This window comes from Spea bombifrons, chromosome 9 (assembly GCF_027358695.1).
Source record: "Spea bombifrons isolate aSpeBom1 chromosome 9, aSpeBom1.2.pri, whole genome shotgun sequence".
NCBI classification, from domain to species: domain Eukaryota; kingdom Metazoa; phylum Chordata; class Amphibia; order Anura; family Pelobatidae; genus Spea; species Spea bombifrons.
The window spans coordinates 3,351,911-3,367,298 of record NC_071095.1 but is presented as its reverse complement, the minus strand read 5'-3'; the positions used below and the strand labels follow the sequence as shown (position 1 = coordinate 3,367,298).

Here is a 15,388-nt window from a genome sequence, read left to right as displayed (position 1 = left end):
AAACAGTCCGTTGGTGGAAGCTCTAAAGGTTCGGCAAACCCACCGCAGAGCTGACTACGTTGTTTTATTTTATTTATGTCTACGTGAAGTTCTCATTCCTACAAGCACAATGACTCTAAACCAAACCAACGATTACGACCGGGTTTTACTTTCTTCACGAATAAACTGCTCTGTTATGGTCTCAGTTCTATTTAGACCTTCGTGAATACGCCATCGACCCATCGTGTTGAGTGGGGAAACTACACATTAATGCCATTAATGGCAAGACTGTAAAATATTATTTATTAAATTAAAATAATAATAATCTTAAGAAAAAATATAATTAACAAAGTCATTTTATGCTCTGTGGAAGAGGAAAGATTATAAATAATAATAATAATAATAATAAAAGTTCTAGATGCATTGCAGGTCCTTTAAATACTTGGTTGGAAGGTCAGCTTAGAACTGTTCTAGATAACTCTAGCCAGAGCTTCTTGAGACCTTGCTTACCTTTAAGTCTCTGTAAACTACATTTTTTTCCGAGTGAAGGTAATCTAACGCAGAAACTATCTCTGCCCCATAAAACCGGGCTCGATCTTCAGAAAATATGCGTTCTCTTGATAGATGGAAGAATAACTGAAAAGAAAGAAAAAAAATAGTACCGGATCAGTCCCACTTTAAGCTCAATCTGTTACACACAATAGCAAAAGGCAGACGTCAGCCCAAAACATAAGAACCTCCCCATCGGGTTTGTTAAATTACAAGAAAGTACTACTAATACTACTAATAAAAATAAATAATAATAATTCTTTCTGTATCATTTAGTGATTCTGGTTTCGGGGATTAAGTCACACGGCGATATACTTTAGTGAAGGGCTGCGAGGGAAACCAAGGTCACAAAAATCCTTAGTTTCACTCAGAAGAAAGCGTTTGATTCTTCGGGATGGTACGTCATTTATAAAGGGAGGCACAAACGTCATTATTTTGGTTTAACGGCCATGGCACGGAGAGAGAGTTCAACTTTTGAAATTAATGTTTTCAGCAACGTCAGCAGAAATGATTCTCAACTGGTTTTACAGGACAGGTTTAAACGATAATAAATCTGTAGAAGGCCCGGAAAACTTTATAAAATACCGTTGAGCTCTTCTGAAGAAGCCAAAGGAATCTTTTCAAGGTCCGCAACATATTAAGGAAGCAGCTTGCGTTTTAGAAGCGGCTTTCGCGGGGCAACAGGGACTGCCTGGTCTCCGACAGCTTGCTCTACGGCAGCTTGGTTTCAGACCAGGTACGGTAGAGGGGATTTTAACTAGATCTCCTCTACCGCAAGTAAGCGGGAGCAAGCGATCCTCACTGCAAGGGCAGCGAGAGGCCAGGTCGCTCTTGCGCATCCAGCCTCAGATGACCATCTGGCGCACTGCCGCTGCCGAGCAGCTGTCGGACGGCCACAGAAAACAAGTTGTGTCTCAGTATGGATATCTCTTCTTCTGAAAGTCCCAAGAAGATATGTATCTATATGTTAAATATACATTTACAGCAAGCATGGCTTCTCCTTAAATTCTGATCAATGCACTTGGCACGCGTTCATACCAGTACCGACTTTTAGGTACGCAAAAAATGGCTTCCCCACTCTGCTCACCAAATATTGCCCCAAAACTTTGTTAACAATGTTCGGTGAAAGCTAAAGTGCTTCGGAACATAGAGAAAGAGAGAGAGAGAGTGCGTTTTTGGGGACGAGGAGGATTTGCTGAACATGGATTGTTAAAAGGTCAGCAAAGTCTCAAGGGCATTGCTAGACAATGAAGAGCTTACCCGTCATATCTCTGAAACGAAACCTCGCGGCTGCCAAACAGCTGAGACGGACCAACTGCGCTCGTAAATGTAACTGCTTACAGTTACCTCCTCGATCAGGACAAGCAGAACCCAATACCGAGGGCACAAAGGAAATCGGAACATGTCTGCCCCTCACAGGTAACCTGAAAGTCACCGGTGTCGCACAGAACTCTACAGCATAGCCATTTTACGCACAGTCATCTCCAACGTCTAGCAAGAGGGTTCTGGGTTTACCATCCCTTTAAAACAATAACCGCATCACGACTAAAGCAGAACGTTCCGGTATTTACCTCTCCTCCGTTTGCATATTCCATAACAAAGCATAAGCGATCGTGTGTCTGGAAGGAATATTTTAATGCCTGTAAGCAAACAAGAAAAGTCAGCGCTCAAACGCAAATATCCACCGCAAATGTACCTCTTCACAAGTTAAGAGTTTTCCAAACACTCTCAGACACGTCACATTCTACTACGCCATTTAAACCTTTTTGTCTTTTTTTTTTTTTTTTTTTTATTCATTCCCAAGGTTTCCACGGAAGAGGCGATTAGTGGGGAGCTTCATTAAGTAAATATATAACCGCAGAGGAAAGAAGTACTCTGAGACACACTTCAGATACAATGTAACATAAAAATGGCACTTAATCCTGAGTACCTTTAAAAACATGGCCTTACATGACTTCATGTACTTTTGGGAGTGCTGCGGATCGGATGAATACTCCAATCACTCGAGCGAAGGAATTACCAGCAAGCGCAAGAAGGGGAGAGAGCTTGGCATACGGAACAGGTATTACCGGACGGCGTATTCATACTTCATAACCTGACCGTATAAATGGGAGGGGATAGGGGAATCTGGGATTCGGTGTTCCCAGACACTATATATTTCATTTTTTTTTTTTTTTTTTACCCTCACTGGACAAGACGAGGGGTGAGAGCTTACGGTAATTTAAATGGACCATTAACAAAAAGAGCATGTTACATGTTAACGTAAAGCGCCATTAAACTGTTCACTCTTTATGAAAAGTAAGGTTTGCACAACCATTATTTTAAGTGAAAAAAAAAGAAAAACGGCCATTAATTACCCTGCTGCAGATCACTTCTTGCTGTCTGCTCCCTCTCTCCAACGGTACAGGTGCTGGCCGCGTCCGTAACCCATTGCTGGAGACAAGGATCCGGCAACGCGTTATGGACACCGCCGCCACCTGTACTTACGATAACGATTGCGCAAACTTCAGGTTTTTATGTAAATAAGGTTTGCTTAAAATTTTTCTCAAGGGTGGACAACAAAAAAAAGTTTAATTCTTCTTTAAAATCAAAAAGGAGAGATTAGCCAAGGATGTCTTAAAAAGACTGGAAGCATTTTATACCAAACATGTGGATCAGCACTTACGGTTAGGAAAGGATGCCTAGAGTTCTGTAAGACGCGGTTTTCGGTAAGCGTGTGCGCTACTTCATCCTGACATAAACAAGACACGATAAAAAGTCAAATCAAGCAGGACATGGACTGGCCGCTAATAACGGCCACCGTTCCTCTTTTAGAGAGTTGGAAGAGCTGGACACTCGATAATACCGTTCTCCGTTGGTGTGCGAAGGATGGAAGTTGGCTGGACTCACCTTTGCAACGATGACTTCTTTTTTTAAAATTTTCATAGCGTAGTATCTTCCCGTTGCTTTCTCCTTCACTAAAATGACTTTGCCGAAGGTGCCCTTCCCCAAGAGCTTCAAATATTCAAACTCGTTCATAGTCTGTGAATATCAAAGATAATAAAATAAAAAAAGAATAAAACATAAGTGATTTCTGACGAATACGGTAATTTTAGATCTCACCGGTTATCAGATAGCAAGAGAGGGGTCTTTTTCTCCATCTATACCCGCAGGTCTCAAGGTTTGGTACTGGCAATTTTTGTTTATTGTCAATATTCATTGTATTGTTACATTTCACCTATTTTAATAGCAGTTTCTGTACCGTGAAGACAATCGCCTGCTACAACTGTAAACTAGAAAGTAAAATTCTCATCATAGTCATCACTATATATCATAAAGAAACTCAAGTCATGTCATCTTTTAGAGACTCATAAAGCCCATATCTATTATCTCGGCTTTATCGAGGGGGAACACGCTTATGGTCAGACCCTGAGAACCTCTGAGCAAGCTGCAGCGTCGTTTGGTGGTCTATTTTAATCGAACAGAAAGGTTTGAGCCGCAGAAGTGTTGGGTACAAACGTACACCACAAGGCATTAGTATTAATGTGAAATCACCGAGGCCAATAGTCACGCGTCGCGACATCTAACACGAGCGGACGCATAAAACACATTAAGTAAAAGTATGCTCTGTCACACATGTAGCCGATGAAGGCTACCACACTTTGAAAGGCAGTAACTGATTAGCTAGAAATCCATGGATGGAGTTATGGAAAAGCAGTTATCTACAGCCTATACAGCACTTGTAGAACCGCACAGTCCATTGGGTCCATTGGGTTCCAGTCCTACGCCGACCGGAGGGTCGCCCCGCAGAACGTGAAAGAGGTAACCCAAGCCTGAACTGGACGATCCAGCCGTGGATATGGAGACGCCAAGGAACGGCTTGGCAACTGGAACCTTCCAACAGTTGTTTGACTAACGCGGCAGCTGTCGTAGCCCACCTGCTGTTATTGACTCCAACCTCTGGCTGACTGAGGGTGTTTTAGTCAAATTACAGTTGCTGGTAGGCAGTTGCCCAGCTGCTTTATGGGCAAACCCATGAAAGCCTTTTTTGTATCCACATAACAACAGCGCGATGGATAAGCCAGGCGCATACTGGTTTTTCTACAAAATGGCTAATGACTTCGCTGCAGCGATTGCCAGAAAATCCAAGCTGCGTTTTGGTGAGCCAACACATGCTATACAAACATCACAAGACTAATAATTTTCAAGTTACAAAAAAATGCCATTCCTAACATGTGCTGAAAACCGCACGCATCCAACAAAAGAATTAGCAAGACAAAATTCCCTAATTACAGAGGACGACGTGAAATTTGTTATAAACAATTTAAATATCCTCAAACAACCGAGGCCCAGATGGCATCCCAATAAGATATTCTTAAAAGAAAAAAAAAGAAGCTCTTAGCTCGCATATGGCAAGTATTGCTAATGAAACGCGACAGGGTACACCTTTTCTTAGACAGATAGATTATATATATATATTGTGATATATATATATATATAGTTTGAAACGCCCTGGCTTTAACAAAGCCAGTCCTGATGCCTAAGTTTGTGAAGTCATGGTGGTCCTACACTTACAAACAAAACCAAACTCTTCCCAGATGACAGTATAACATGTAATCATGGCAAGAAACGGGACTTGGGGGATACGTGTTCAGCTGTTCTTCATCCCGCTCCGTAGCTGTTGAACGCAGGACGGTACGAGATCAGCGCATGTCTCGACGCTCCTTTGGGAGTCCGCTCTACTAGCGAGATGCCGTCGACGTCAATAACTAATATGGCAAAACCACCCAAGGGTCAAGTAGGAAGGAGATCTGGAGCATTGAAGGCATCAACCTTCCTTTCTGTTAGATCATATCCGATACATTCCCCGACCCTTCCAATCACAACAGCGCAATGCATCGCACAATAATGTATCGCATTATCTATGAGAAGAAGTACAGTGTTGCAAACCATAACCATTTGGAGAATATTTCCACATTTTATCGCCCTGTGATCTTCAGGAGAAATGTTTGAGTTTATTTTTTCCGCACTGGGGGGTTCCCACATAGGCCGAATAAAACAAAATACTCGGCGGCTTTTCTTTCACATTCTGTATTAGTATTGGCTTTAAACTTACTACTTTGTGTTTTGGTTTAGTAAAAGTAACATCCATTTCCTCCGCTCCAGAATTATCACTCGGGGAACCAGACCTAAATTCCATCATTTCTTCTTCCTGTTTTTTAAGGCTGTCTGCTACTGCTTGGATGGCTTTTATCCATTCTTCTCTGAAAGAAAGAAAAAAATCATGCACGGCTAGGTTAATGGATCAGCACAGGCTTCCGACCGAGCATCCAAGGGATGGCAAGCAGATATAAGGCAGAACGTCTCTCTGACCATAACTTTGGCTTCCCCCGCGATGGACACAAATGGGTAGAGTGCTACCCATCAAAGTAATACATGAGGGTCATGTATGTGAGCGTGTTAAAGATAGGAACTAAGTTTCTTTAAGCCACTTAATGATACTTAAGTACTTCATTCTTGCACCTCATTTATCCCAGCCTTTGCCAAATTATACGCCTCTCCTTACACAAAAATGAATTAGTCACATTCTACATACACTTCGAAGGGACTTTATCAAATCCTATGACTGTCTACACGTTTAAAACACCCAACGTATTTTTTGGGACAGACTTGTTGATGACTTTAATAGAGACAAATATTTTTTGGGGGAAAGAAAGGAAATAAAATATTTTTTAAAAATCAGATCATGGCTTTGACCGTATCCTCCGGCGACCATCTAGTCCGGATCTCATCTGTCTTTTTTTTGAGATGGCAGCAGACTGTACGGCCATGGCGGCTACCGCCGAAACGTGGTACTCAACAGCTGGATCACGAGACAGACAGTGTACACGGCGCACGCCAGGAGGCAAATGCTAAATATGAATGAAACATACCGCTCCTCGGGAGAATCCACATGAAACGTTCGTTCAATTACTGTGGTCCACTGGAGGCATCGGATGATAAATGTGTTTGCTTTTGGTCGTTCTGTCTTCATGAGTTGACATTCTAGACGAAGGGGGGAAAAAAAAAAGAGGGATGGATCGTAACCGTCCTGAGACTAATCATTTGTCTTTATTTTACCCAGCACATGCAGTAGTAATCAGCTGAAAAATTTGCAAAAATGTATCTTTAAAGACAATTCAGTATATTGATGAATCAAGCTGCCACCATGCGCAAAACCAGAACCCTTCTTCTATGTATATTACAAGCATGATTTTCACATGTTAGGGCCACAATGTTTAATGTAGAATATTTCCTCATTATGACTAGCAAGGGTTAGGGAAATAAGCTTTTTGAAAGTGGGCAGCAGAACAGCCGCCGTTTAATAAGTGAGATCTAGGAACCATCCCTTAAAATAAGAAACCATGTCTGACAGCAGAAAAGAATCAATTGGCCATCTAGTTTGCCCTTTTTTCCCCGTCTATTTAAGACGCTCGGGCTAATCCTCTTTACAGATTAAACAAGCAAGTCTGAGCTTTTTAGGTGGACACGGAAAGGTCTCAAAAAGAAGATGTCAATTTCAAAGTCCATTTAAAGGTACAGCATCCACCAAAGTCAAACAAGGAGCAGGTGCTGCTAAAACCTCCCAGACTTGGCCCAAACCGTGACATTATTTAAACATAAATTGGTAAAAATAACGTGTCTGTATAAAAAGGAGACGTAGGCGAATATCATGGACTCCTGTGTCACAGAACATGATCAGAGATCCAGTTTAAATGGAGATGAGGTCCCTTTAAGAATGGGGCTACGGGTTCCGTTCCACCTCTCCTCTCTACTCAAAAACTCCTGTAAGTACTTCAGATGTTCTGCGGTATTTATTTTGCTGAAAACCTGGCAATTCCCAGCCAGTTATCTGAAAATATGTACAATATGGCTTTCCTTTATTTAATCAGCTCACATCCGGCTAATAAAAGCAAGTCAAACCCGGAGTATAAAATCTATTTGACACATGCTTTCCGAGTGAATAAATAAATGGAATCGCTTCCTACATTGTTGATGTTGCAGCCAAAAAAAAAAAAGAAAAAAAGAAAAAAAAAGGTTTAAACCGGGGCTATAGGTATTTGGGATGACTGATAGGCTGCAGACACTCTGGGAACGATCTTGAGTCTGGAAGCTAAAGAATAGAAGGAAAGCCCAAGAGGAAAGAGCTTTTCGCTAGACTACGAAATGGTAAAAAGTTAGTAGTGGTTTTTTTTTTTGTTTTTTTTTTTTTTTTTAAAGTCTATATGGAAACCCACTGGGTTGCGGATTGAAAATATTTAATTTTCTACAGTAAAAGTAAGCGCGAGGAAATTAGGCAGAGCCGTCAGTCATCTCGTTGTTGTTCTAAGAGTCCTGTTAAAGCAATCGATGTATTCTCTTTTATGTAGAGGGATCCTTCATGCGCATACAACTAGTTAGTAAGCAGAGAGACATCCATGCGCTGCCTGCCTTTGTAGACAGCTTGAAGCGGCCGGTCTTTGGCTGTCGTTGCAATCCCATTCTCATTAGAACCCCTGGAAATCTCACGGGAACCGGCGCTGGCCGTTATTACGCATGCCTACACACTATCGCGCAGGAGATCACACACATCGCCTGCAATGCAAACAGCTCGGAGGGGGGGGGGGCAGGGAAAGCGTAAGCGCGTGGAGGGGATCCTGCTGGAAATTTTAATGTGCCTACGACGGCCGAAGAGTCACTTTAAGGTCTCAGTGACTGAGCCTAAACAACATTCAGCAGGGGGCCCATCATCATCGTCCTGGCCTTGTATTCAAATAAGCGGTTATACCCGGACCACGTGATTTGCATAAAAGCCCTCATGACATAAACTACGCTGGATTAGAAAGTTTTCCCCCCCTGCCCCCAGCTACCCTAGTTTGAAGATTAATAGGTACAAATACACCACCGTTTCCGAAACGGCGGACGTTCAGGTGACTCGGGGAAGCAAAAGTGGTGGCTAAGAATTATTTAAATAAGGGTCAAATATGTGCAACAGTTACATGTTTTAAACATTCTTTTATATAAAAAGGGTGCGTTATATAGTACAGTACAGACTAAAGTATTTATAGTATAGTTAGATTTCCCTTCAGTCAACTTTTCTCACCACATTGTTTTCTATTTCCTTCCCATCAAGACTGTAGAACTGCAAGATGCAATTACGTTTTCTTACAAGCATGACGGGACCACACAAAAAAAAGCCAGGTTTTAGACTCAATCAACTGGAATAAATGTTAAGAGCCATTTTTTAAGGATGATTACTAAGCTTATTTGTCCACATTTATAAAGAGGAACTCCACGGCACGGAATTAAAAGTGGAGCAATCAGCAGGTATAGTTCATGGGTTTCCATGGCGTTTGGTCCATATTTAGAACATTGCCCTATTATTGCCCTTTCCAAACATTGAATATTTAATCTTGAATGAATTTTGCCTACAGTCTGCGTTTCTACAGTGAAGAGTTCATGCCTTAAAGGAAGTCTACAACAAGGATACTTTTTTTTAAAGGAAGGGTGCAGAACATAAGAAAGTCAATGTATAGATCAAGCCAAGCTTTATTACTCTAATATCAAAGCAACATATAGACCAAAACACGACAACAAGCTAGAATATGCAATAAACACGAGCGAGGTATGGATTCAGATACAAAAATACTTACTGGCTACGGAAAAATTGTTCAGAGGAGTTTCTAATTGGTCAACATCTTGGGGGCGTTCTTTGTACCCAATGAAAGTACCGTCGGACTTGAGGAGGAAGTAGCGAGGCCTCCATGTCTTTATGTATTCACCTAAATAGAAGACAGAGTAAATGAAACACTTCTACGTATTGTCAAAACGTTCTTCGGACAACTTTAGAAAGTTTGAATAAATGTAAACCAGAGATTTCAAGCGGATTACTTCCTGGCAGAAGATTACATAATGGACAGTCAATGGATTCCCAATAGGTAGCCAATTGCTTTCTAATACCAACCCCAACCAGCTCTACTGGAAGGCTATTCCACGAGTACCACAATAAATAAATAAATGAATAAATGAATGAATGAATGAATGAATCCCAAATTGTCTTTTGTATGAAAGTGGTGAATTATAAAACCATAAACATGTCATCTTGGAAACCAACATATTTTGAGATTTGTGTCTATATTATGTATATTTGCAAATATCTTTTTATTTTCCCCTATAGTGCATGGAGAAGGGCAGTAAGCGTTCAAAACGTCTTATTTCATGGTTTTTGCTCTATACGATTGGCACAGTTTGTAAGTAAGGTGCTGCAATCCCAAAGTTATTCTCCATAGAACAACAACAACATATGTATTGGAGAACTTTGTGTCTCCAGTGAGAAAGAACATCACTCTCAGTGACGAGCCAGGTACCTACGTTAACTCAGAGCACAGCCACAAACAATTACCGTTACAGACACATCGTGACTGATTTACTGATTCACGCACACACACGGCATTCATAAACACAGTAACAGGCAGAGCCAGTCTCCCAACACACACAGTGGGTGCTGCCGTCACCTTCGCCAGACCAGGTGGAGGTTAAGGGATTCCCGGCACATAGACCCAACATGCCACGGACCAATCAGAAGCACACTATTACCCCTTCACGAAGGAAATGTAATTAGCATTGTATGACATAAAGGTGTTAAATATAAAGAGCAACACCTGTTTCCTACAGTAACTTCCCCACTTTTACTCAGAAATGAGTTCAAAAACTACACCCGGCATTATCCAGAGCCAATATGGCCCTTCTTCTAGGGTTGACCCTTCACGTGTGCAATGAAGTTGGAAATTGGAGCAGCCAATCAGCGGCCCAGAAAGTGCCCCATAAAAAGTGAATGGGAGCGACTTGCCCAAATGTGCACGCGAGTCTGAATACGGCCTGCGGCGTTCACCAAGCCAGCACTTGAGCCGAACACCTCCTCTATACCTCCAGCACGAAAAATAGCTGGGGGGTGGGCAAAGGCATATGGAGGGATTCTTCCGACAGGGACACAACAGAGGCTTAAAGGGACCCCACAGGTATCATATACATTAAATCTTATATGGTGGCTGGAGTGTCCTTTAAATCTCCCCACCGCTCACCTGCACAATCACAGTTTAGTGAATAAGCCTGTAAGGTAAGGAGAGGGGCGCCCAGAAATGCCTTTTTTTTAGTTCATTAAAACTCTATGATGTACACAGAACACATTCGGAATACATAGATAGCTCTGCGGGTACAAAATGTACTTATTTTAATGAACATAAACAATCACAAGGTAGACACGTCAACTTTGCGCTCGCTGAAATGTTTCAGAATTAAGCTTGAAACTACCGTCAGATGGAAGACGCCGTAACCCGACAGAGAGAAGTCCAACTGCTTCCCGTACAGAGATAAATAATACACTTTTAAGTTGTGCAACATCTGATCCTTTAAGCGCACAACACAATGCAAGATCCGAAGCAGATGTCCCATGCATTATTTCTGCCGTTGTCATTTTTCACAGTGACATACGGAGAACTTTTTTCATTTACATTTTGCAAAGCAAGTACTTTATACAAAACTATAGGCAATTTACTAATCTGCACAACAGATTTAACAGTCAAGAACGAAAACTCATTTGGAAGATTCCAGGGGAAGAAAAATGATTCATTAACGTTCCAAAAAAAAAAAAAAAAAACTTAAAACGGAGTTTAAGTAACTTGATAATGTCAACCGTTTGGGGTTGGATTGGATCGTTCCAGCCCATGAACAGACTTTAAAGGAATTCATACGCTCACAAAAACCCTATTTGCCATAAAACGATGTTGTATTCTGTGGTGCTTGCTGCCTCGTCACATTGGAAATGGCTGCCTCGATATATTTGTGATAATAGCTTTACGGAGGAAATACAGAGGGATGGAGGCTCGTGTACAACGCAGGCAGAGTCCAGCAAGTGTCCTGTTTGGTTGGAGATTGGAATTTCAATATAATCTCCACTGGAGGATCATGGGAAATAAAGGAAAATCTGCATGGAATGGCATGGTTTTCTCTTCTGTGGATATGATGTCATAGCTAGAAATGTCAAAGGGACACTCCATCTTCCATGTTAATAGGGTAGTTCAGTCACCTTATATTTTAACTATTGTTTGCATGCTATTACAGGAATACAGGATCCTCTCTCCATGTGTTTGCTTGTTTAGCCCCCCCCCCAGTTATTTGCCTTCTGGGAGATGTGCGCATGCGCAGATTCTCATCGCCTTCTATCTCCTGCACTGATTGGTTGGAGATTTCCATCGGAAATGTGCTCAGAAAACGCTCCCACGGAATTGGATGGGACTGCTTACCTGCCAATGATTGGCTACAAACGGAGCTGCAGAGAGCGTTGTACACTGGAGCACAGTTTAGTGTGTGTGTGTGTGTGTGTGTGTGTGTGTGTGTGTGTGTGCGGGTGTGTGCATGAGTGCGCGTGTGAGAATGTATATAAAAAGGTACTTAGTAAGTGTTTTAATATGCATTCTTTCCTTAATAACCACTAATGGATGGGGAGGCTGTTTGGGGCAGTAGGCTGTCCTTTTAATTACATAAAAGCTGAATACTAAAAAACACAATAACATGTGGCAGATCGATTTCATTAATGGATTCAATCATTGTTATGTTCTGGACGACACAGTTCCGCTTTTAAGATGTATGGTAAGGCCAGCAAGTCCAGTGTTAAAATCTAAAATGCAGGTTAAATAATAACGTATACTTTGGAAGGCATCTCTAAAACTGCTAACGCGAAGGAGTTAGGAACAATTATAGAATACAGAAGTAGAAACAGTGCACAATGCCAGTCAGCAGCTGCAAAGGCCAGCAAGATATCGGCATGTATAAAAACAGGCTATTGACTCACGGGAGGAGGCTACCATCTTGCCTCTTTATAAGTCAATGGTAAGACCTAACCTTGTATACGCGGTTCAACTATTAAGGGTTGAACTTGATGGACATACGTCTTTTTTCAACCTACAAAAAACCTTTAAAAACAGAAATTATGGGGTCACCTACTGCACTCAGAATAATGAAATGGAAATGATACACCTTGTATTTTCTTTTCCCAAATGGCCACTATCAGGTTTCCTTATTTTGCAAATAATATTTAGATTAAGCCGTATCGGTGCTGAACTGACAACTTCGGGTGTTTTCATTAAGGTCTTTCTGAATGTAAAAAGTTATAAGAGCAAAAGTATTTTTTTCGCAAATAAATCTGATTAAAAACAAACCAACAAGAAACGAGTCTCGTGGTGGTACTAAAGCATTTATTTAATCTCTTGTCTCTGACTTAAGGGTCTTATTCAAAGAGAAGAGAAGGGGGGGGAGTAGCCTTGGACAGAAAGACTTTCACAATGGACAGGACACAGATTATAGACATGAAAACCTTTGAGAACAAGCCTCCCTTTGTTGTGTCTGATCCTATTTTCCCTTCAGTTATCTTTTAGTATCCTTCCTGTAGGAGTATCAAATTTAAACAGTTTGGGGTTTATGTTTCTCTACACGCTGCTCTGTGTTGCACTTTATAGATTAAAATTTCCATCTATATGTGAAAAAAGAAAGACCTCATGCAATTAATGGGGAAAAAGGTCTGCTCTAGTAGTTCTGCGTTACTTAATATAAAGTAAAAGTCCAATTTGTCTCAGCGATTCCTCGACCATCAGACGGAGCTAACAATGCCGTAGAATTTAATAATTTATTACAGGCTTATCAATAGCTTTATTGTTTTAGCCTACTGAAAAGGCAAAAAGGACGGTTAGGCCTTCTAGAACATGTGCGCTAATGTTGGCTCTATACAAAACACACCCTTTATAAGCAAATGTCACAAGGGGAGCGGACATGAGATTATTATTTATTTTTTTGTTATTTTTTTTATTATTTTATTAGTATTATAATAATAATAAAAAATAAATAATATAAAAAAAAATATGAAACTTGTGAGACACGGCTGCCCTCTTGGCACATGAAAAGTTAATCCTACTGAGAATTTAACAAGAATGCACCCCCCCACACACACACCCTCCCCACAACAATGCCTTTCTGAATCGGGAGCTGTCTGCCCCTGATAGAGTACCTAACGCAAGAAACAGCTGCCACTCCTTGGGAAGCTCACTGGGTAAGTGGAGTATAACGAGGACAGAGCGCCCGCTGAACAAAAGAATATCCATCTTTATTTACCAACTGCTTCATGTTTGTTGTTACAGCAAGTCATTTTAACCCTCAAAGTGCCAGAAGGGTGTGTAGCAAAGTTGCCCCAGTCTAAGAGGGGGGAAAAAATACTTTATAAAATAAAAAAAAAATACAAATATTTACAAAAAAAATACAAGTGATTTGGAAATACCAAAAAAAGTATTATTGTACTATGAATAAAGAAAACTCAAACAATAGGACCCCTGTAGAATATGGATTTGCTATTGGCAAGCTTTGGGCCCCCTCTTATTTTCACATTGAAGAGCCTCTGCCTAATTAACGTATTCCTTTGGTGGAAAGCGCTGTGAAGTTGAAGCTATTGTATTGCAAATCACAGAGCGCTCTAAGAATATTTTGATAATGGAAAGCGAGTACAATGAAAATACCTATTAAAAAAAGTTGTGGATTCCTTAATTGTGCATTACAAGAAAAGATTTGTTTTGTTGTTTTTTCTTTTTTTTTTTCTTTTCCCAAATCAAGAATCCAGAGCTTGAAACCTGCCGTGTCATCACAAAATAATTTCTTCACGAACAAAGAGTTATCCTTACATGAACCCAGATAAAGATACAAGACAGACTGATAAAATATATAAATATATATAAATAATATATAAATATAATAAAAATATCATGGAAAAAATTAGCCATTGAACTGTGTAAATAAGATGTATGCTTTGCTAATTATAAATGATTTTTTTTTTAAAATGATAACAGAATATGTGCAGGAATTAAGTTTCCATTCTCGTCCCTTTACCTCCACTCGATGGAATAGCTTAATAAATCTGTAAGGTTTATCTATGACATCACAAAAGCTAAGAACTAAATGCAATGTCATAAACTTTGCTCATGTGTTGCTTAACTTTGGCAAAGCCAAAAGGAAGTACGAGGATTTCCCCGTTCTTACACATGTTAACCGTTGTTAAATCTCAATCGTCCTAAAGGAAATATCTCGAAGGCAGTTTTAAAACTATAATTAGTCTTGTAAAGCGATACATAGTGGCGCAAGTTGGACAGAATACCATCCAGAATTTTAGAACATCCACCGCTGTTCTGAAGTTATACAAAGTTTCTCATAAAATAAAAAAGTTATTAAAACTTACTGGTCATCACTGTGACAAAATTCCCTGTTCTTTACAAAATTAGAACTTTGATCAACTTGATTCTTTTAGTAAATGAGAGAGGAAAAAAAACCCGAAAATAATTGGAGAAAAAAAGTTGATATGTAAATTTGGATCCTTAGGCTGTAATATTTCTAGACAAGTTCCCTTGAACCCTATTAATCAATCGCTGCCACGGGGCAATGTATTTAATGATTAAAAATAAAAAATAAATAAAAAGGTGCTTAATTTAATATTTTTCTATTGCTCTATACAAAAGATGGCTTTGTGTTCGAAAGAATAATAATAAAAAAAAAAATCCAGTTGCCAGACAAATGAGAGATTTCTGTATTATGGGATTTGGGGAGCTTGGGAAAAAAATTCTATGCAAATGTATTTCCCAATATGCACACCAAGAGACAAGGACCTCTGGCCTGCTTGTCTATTCACTGCGGTGCAGAAGGGGGCCAGCCCTTTGTTATTTTTTTTTTCCCCCTGGATACTCTCTGGATGTGTTCTCAGCCTTTGCCTCCAGCATACAGCTGCGGACGCTTTGGTTGTGCTCTGAATCTCAATGAGCCGGCTTAGACT

At 40.4% G+C, this 15,388-nt stretch overlaps 1 protein-coding gene across 1 annotated transcript in view; it reads right to left on the bottom strand.

Moving 5' to 3' along the window:
* The window catches only part of AKT1 (AKT serine/threonine kinase 1), a 46,075-nt gene that overhangs the window by 7,532 nt on the left and 23,155 nt on the right, over positions 1–15,388 (bottom strand). Inside the window, exons 3-9 of the mRNA XM_053475581.1 lie at positions 9,180–9,308; positions 6,441–6,552; positions 5,624–5,771; positions 3,418–3,549; positions 3,194–3,259; positions 2,100–2,168; positions 490–615 (exon numbers count right to left, since the gene is read on the bottom strand). Coding sequence (XP_053331556.1) covers positions 490–615; positions 2,100–2,168; positions 3,194–3,259; positions 3,418–3,549; positions 5,624–5,771; positions 6,441–6,552; positions 9,180–9,308 — 782 coding nt within the window. The remainder of the gene's footprint in view (positions 1–489; positions 616–2,099; positions 2,169–3,193; positions 3,260–3,417; positions 3,550–5,623; positions 5,772–6,440; positions 6,553–9,179; positions 9,309–15,388) is intronic.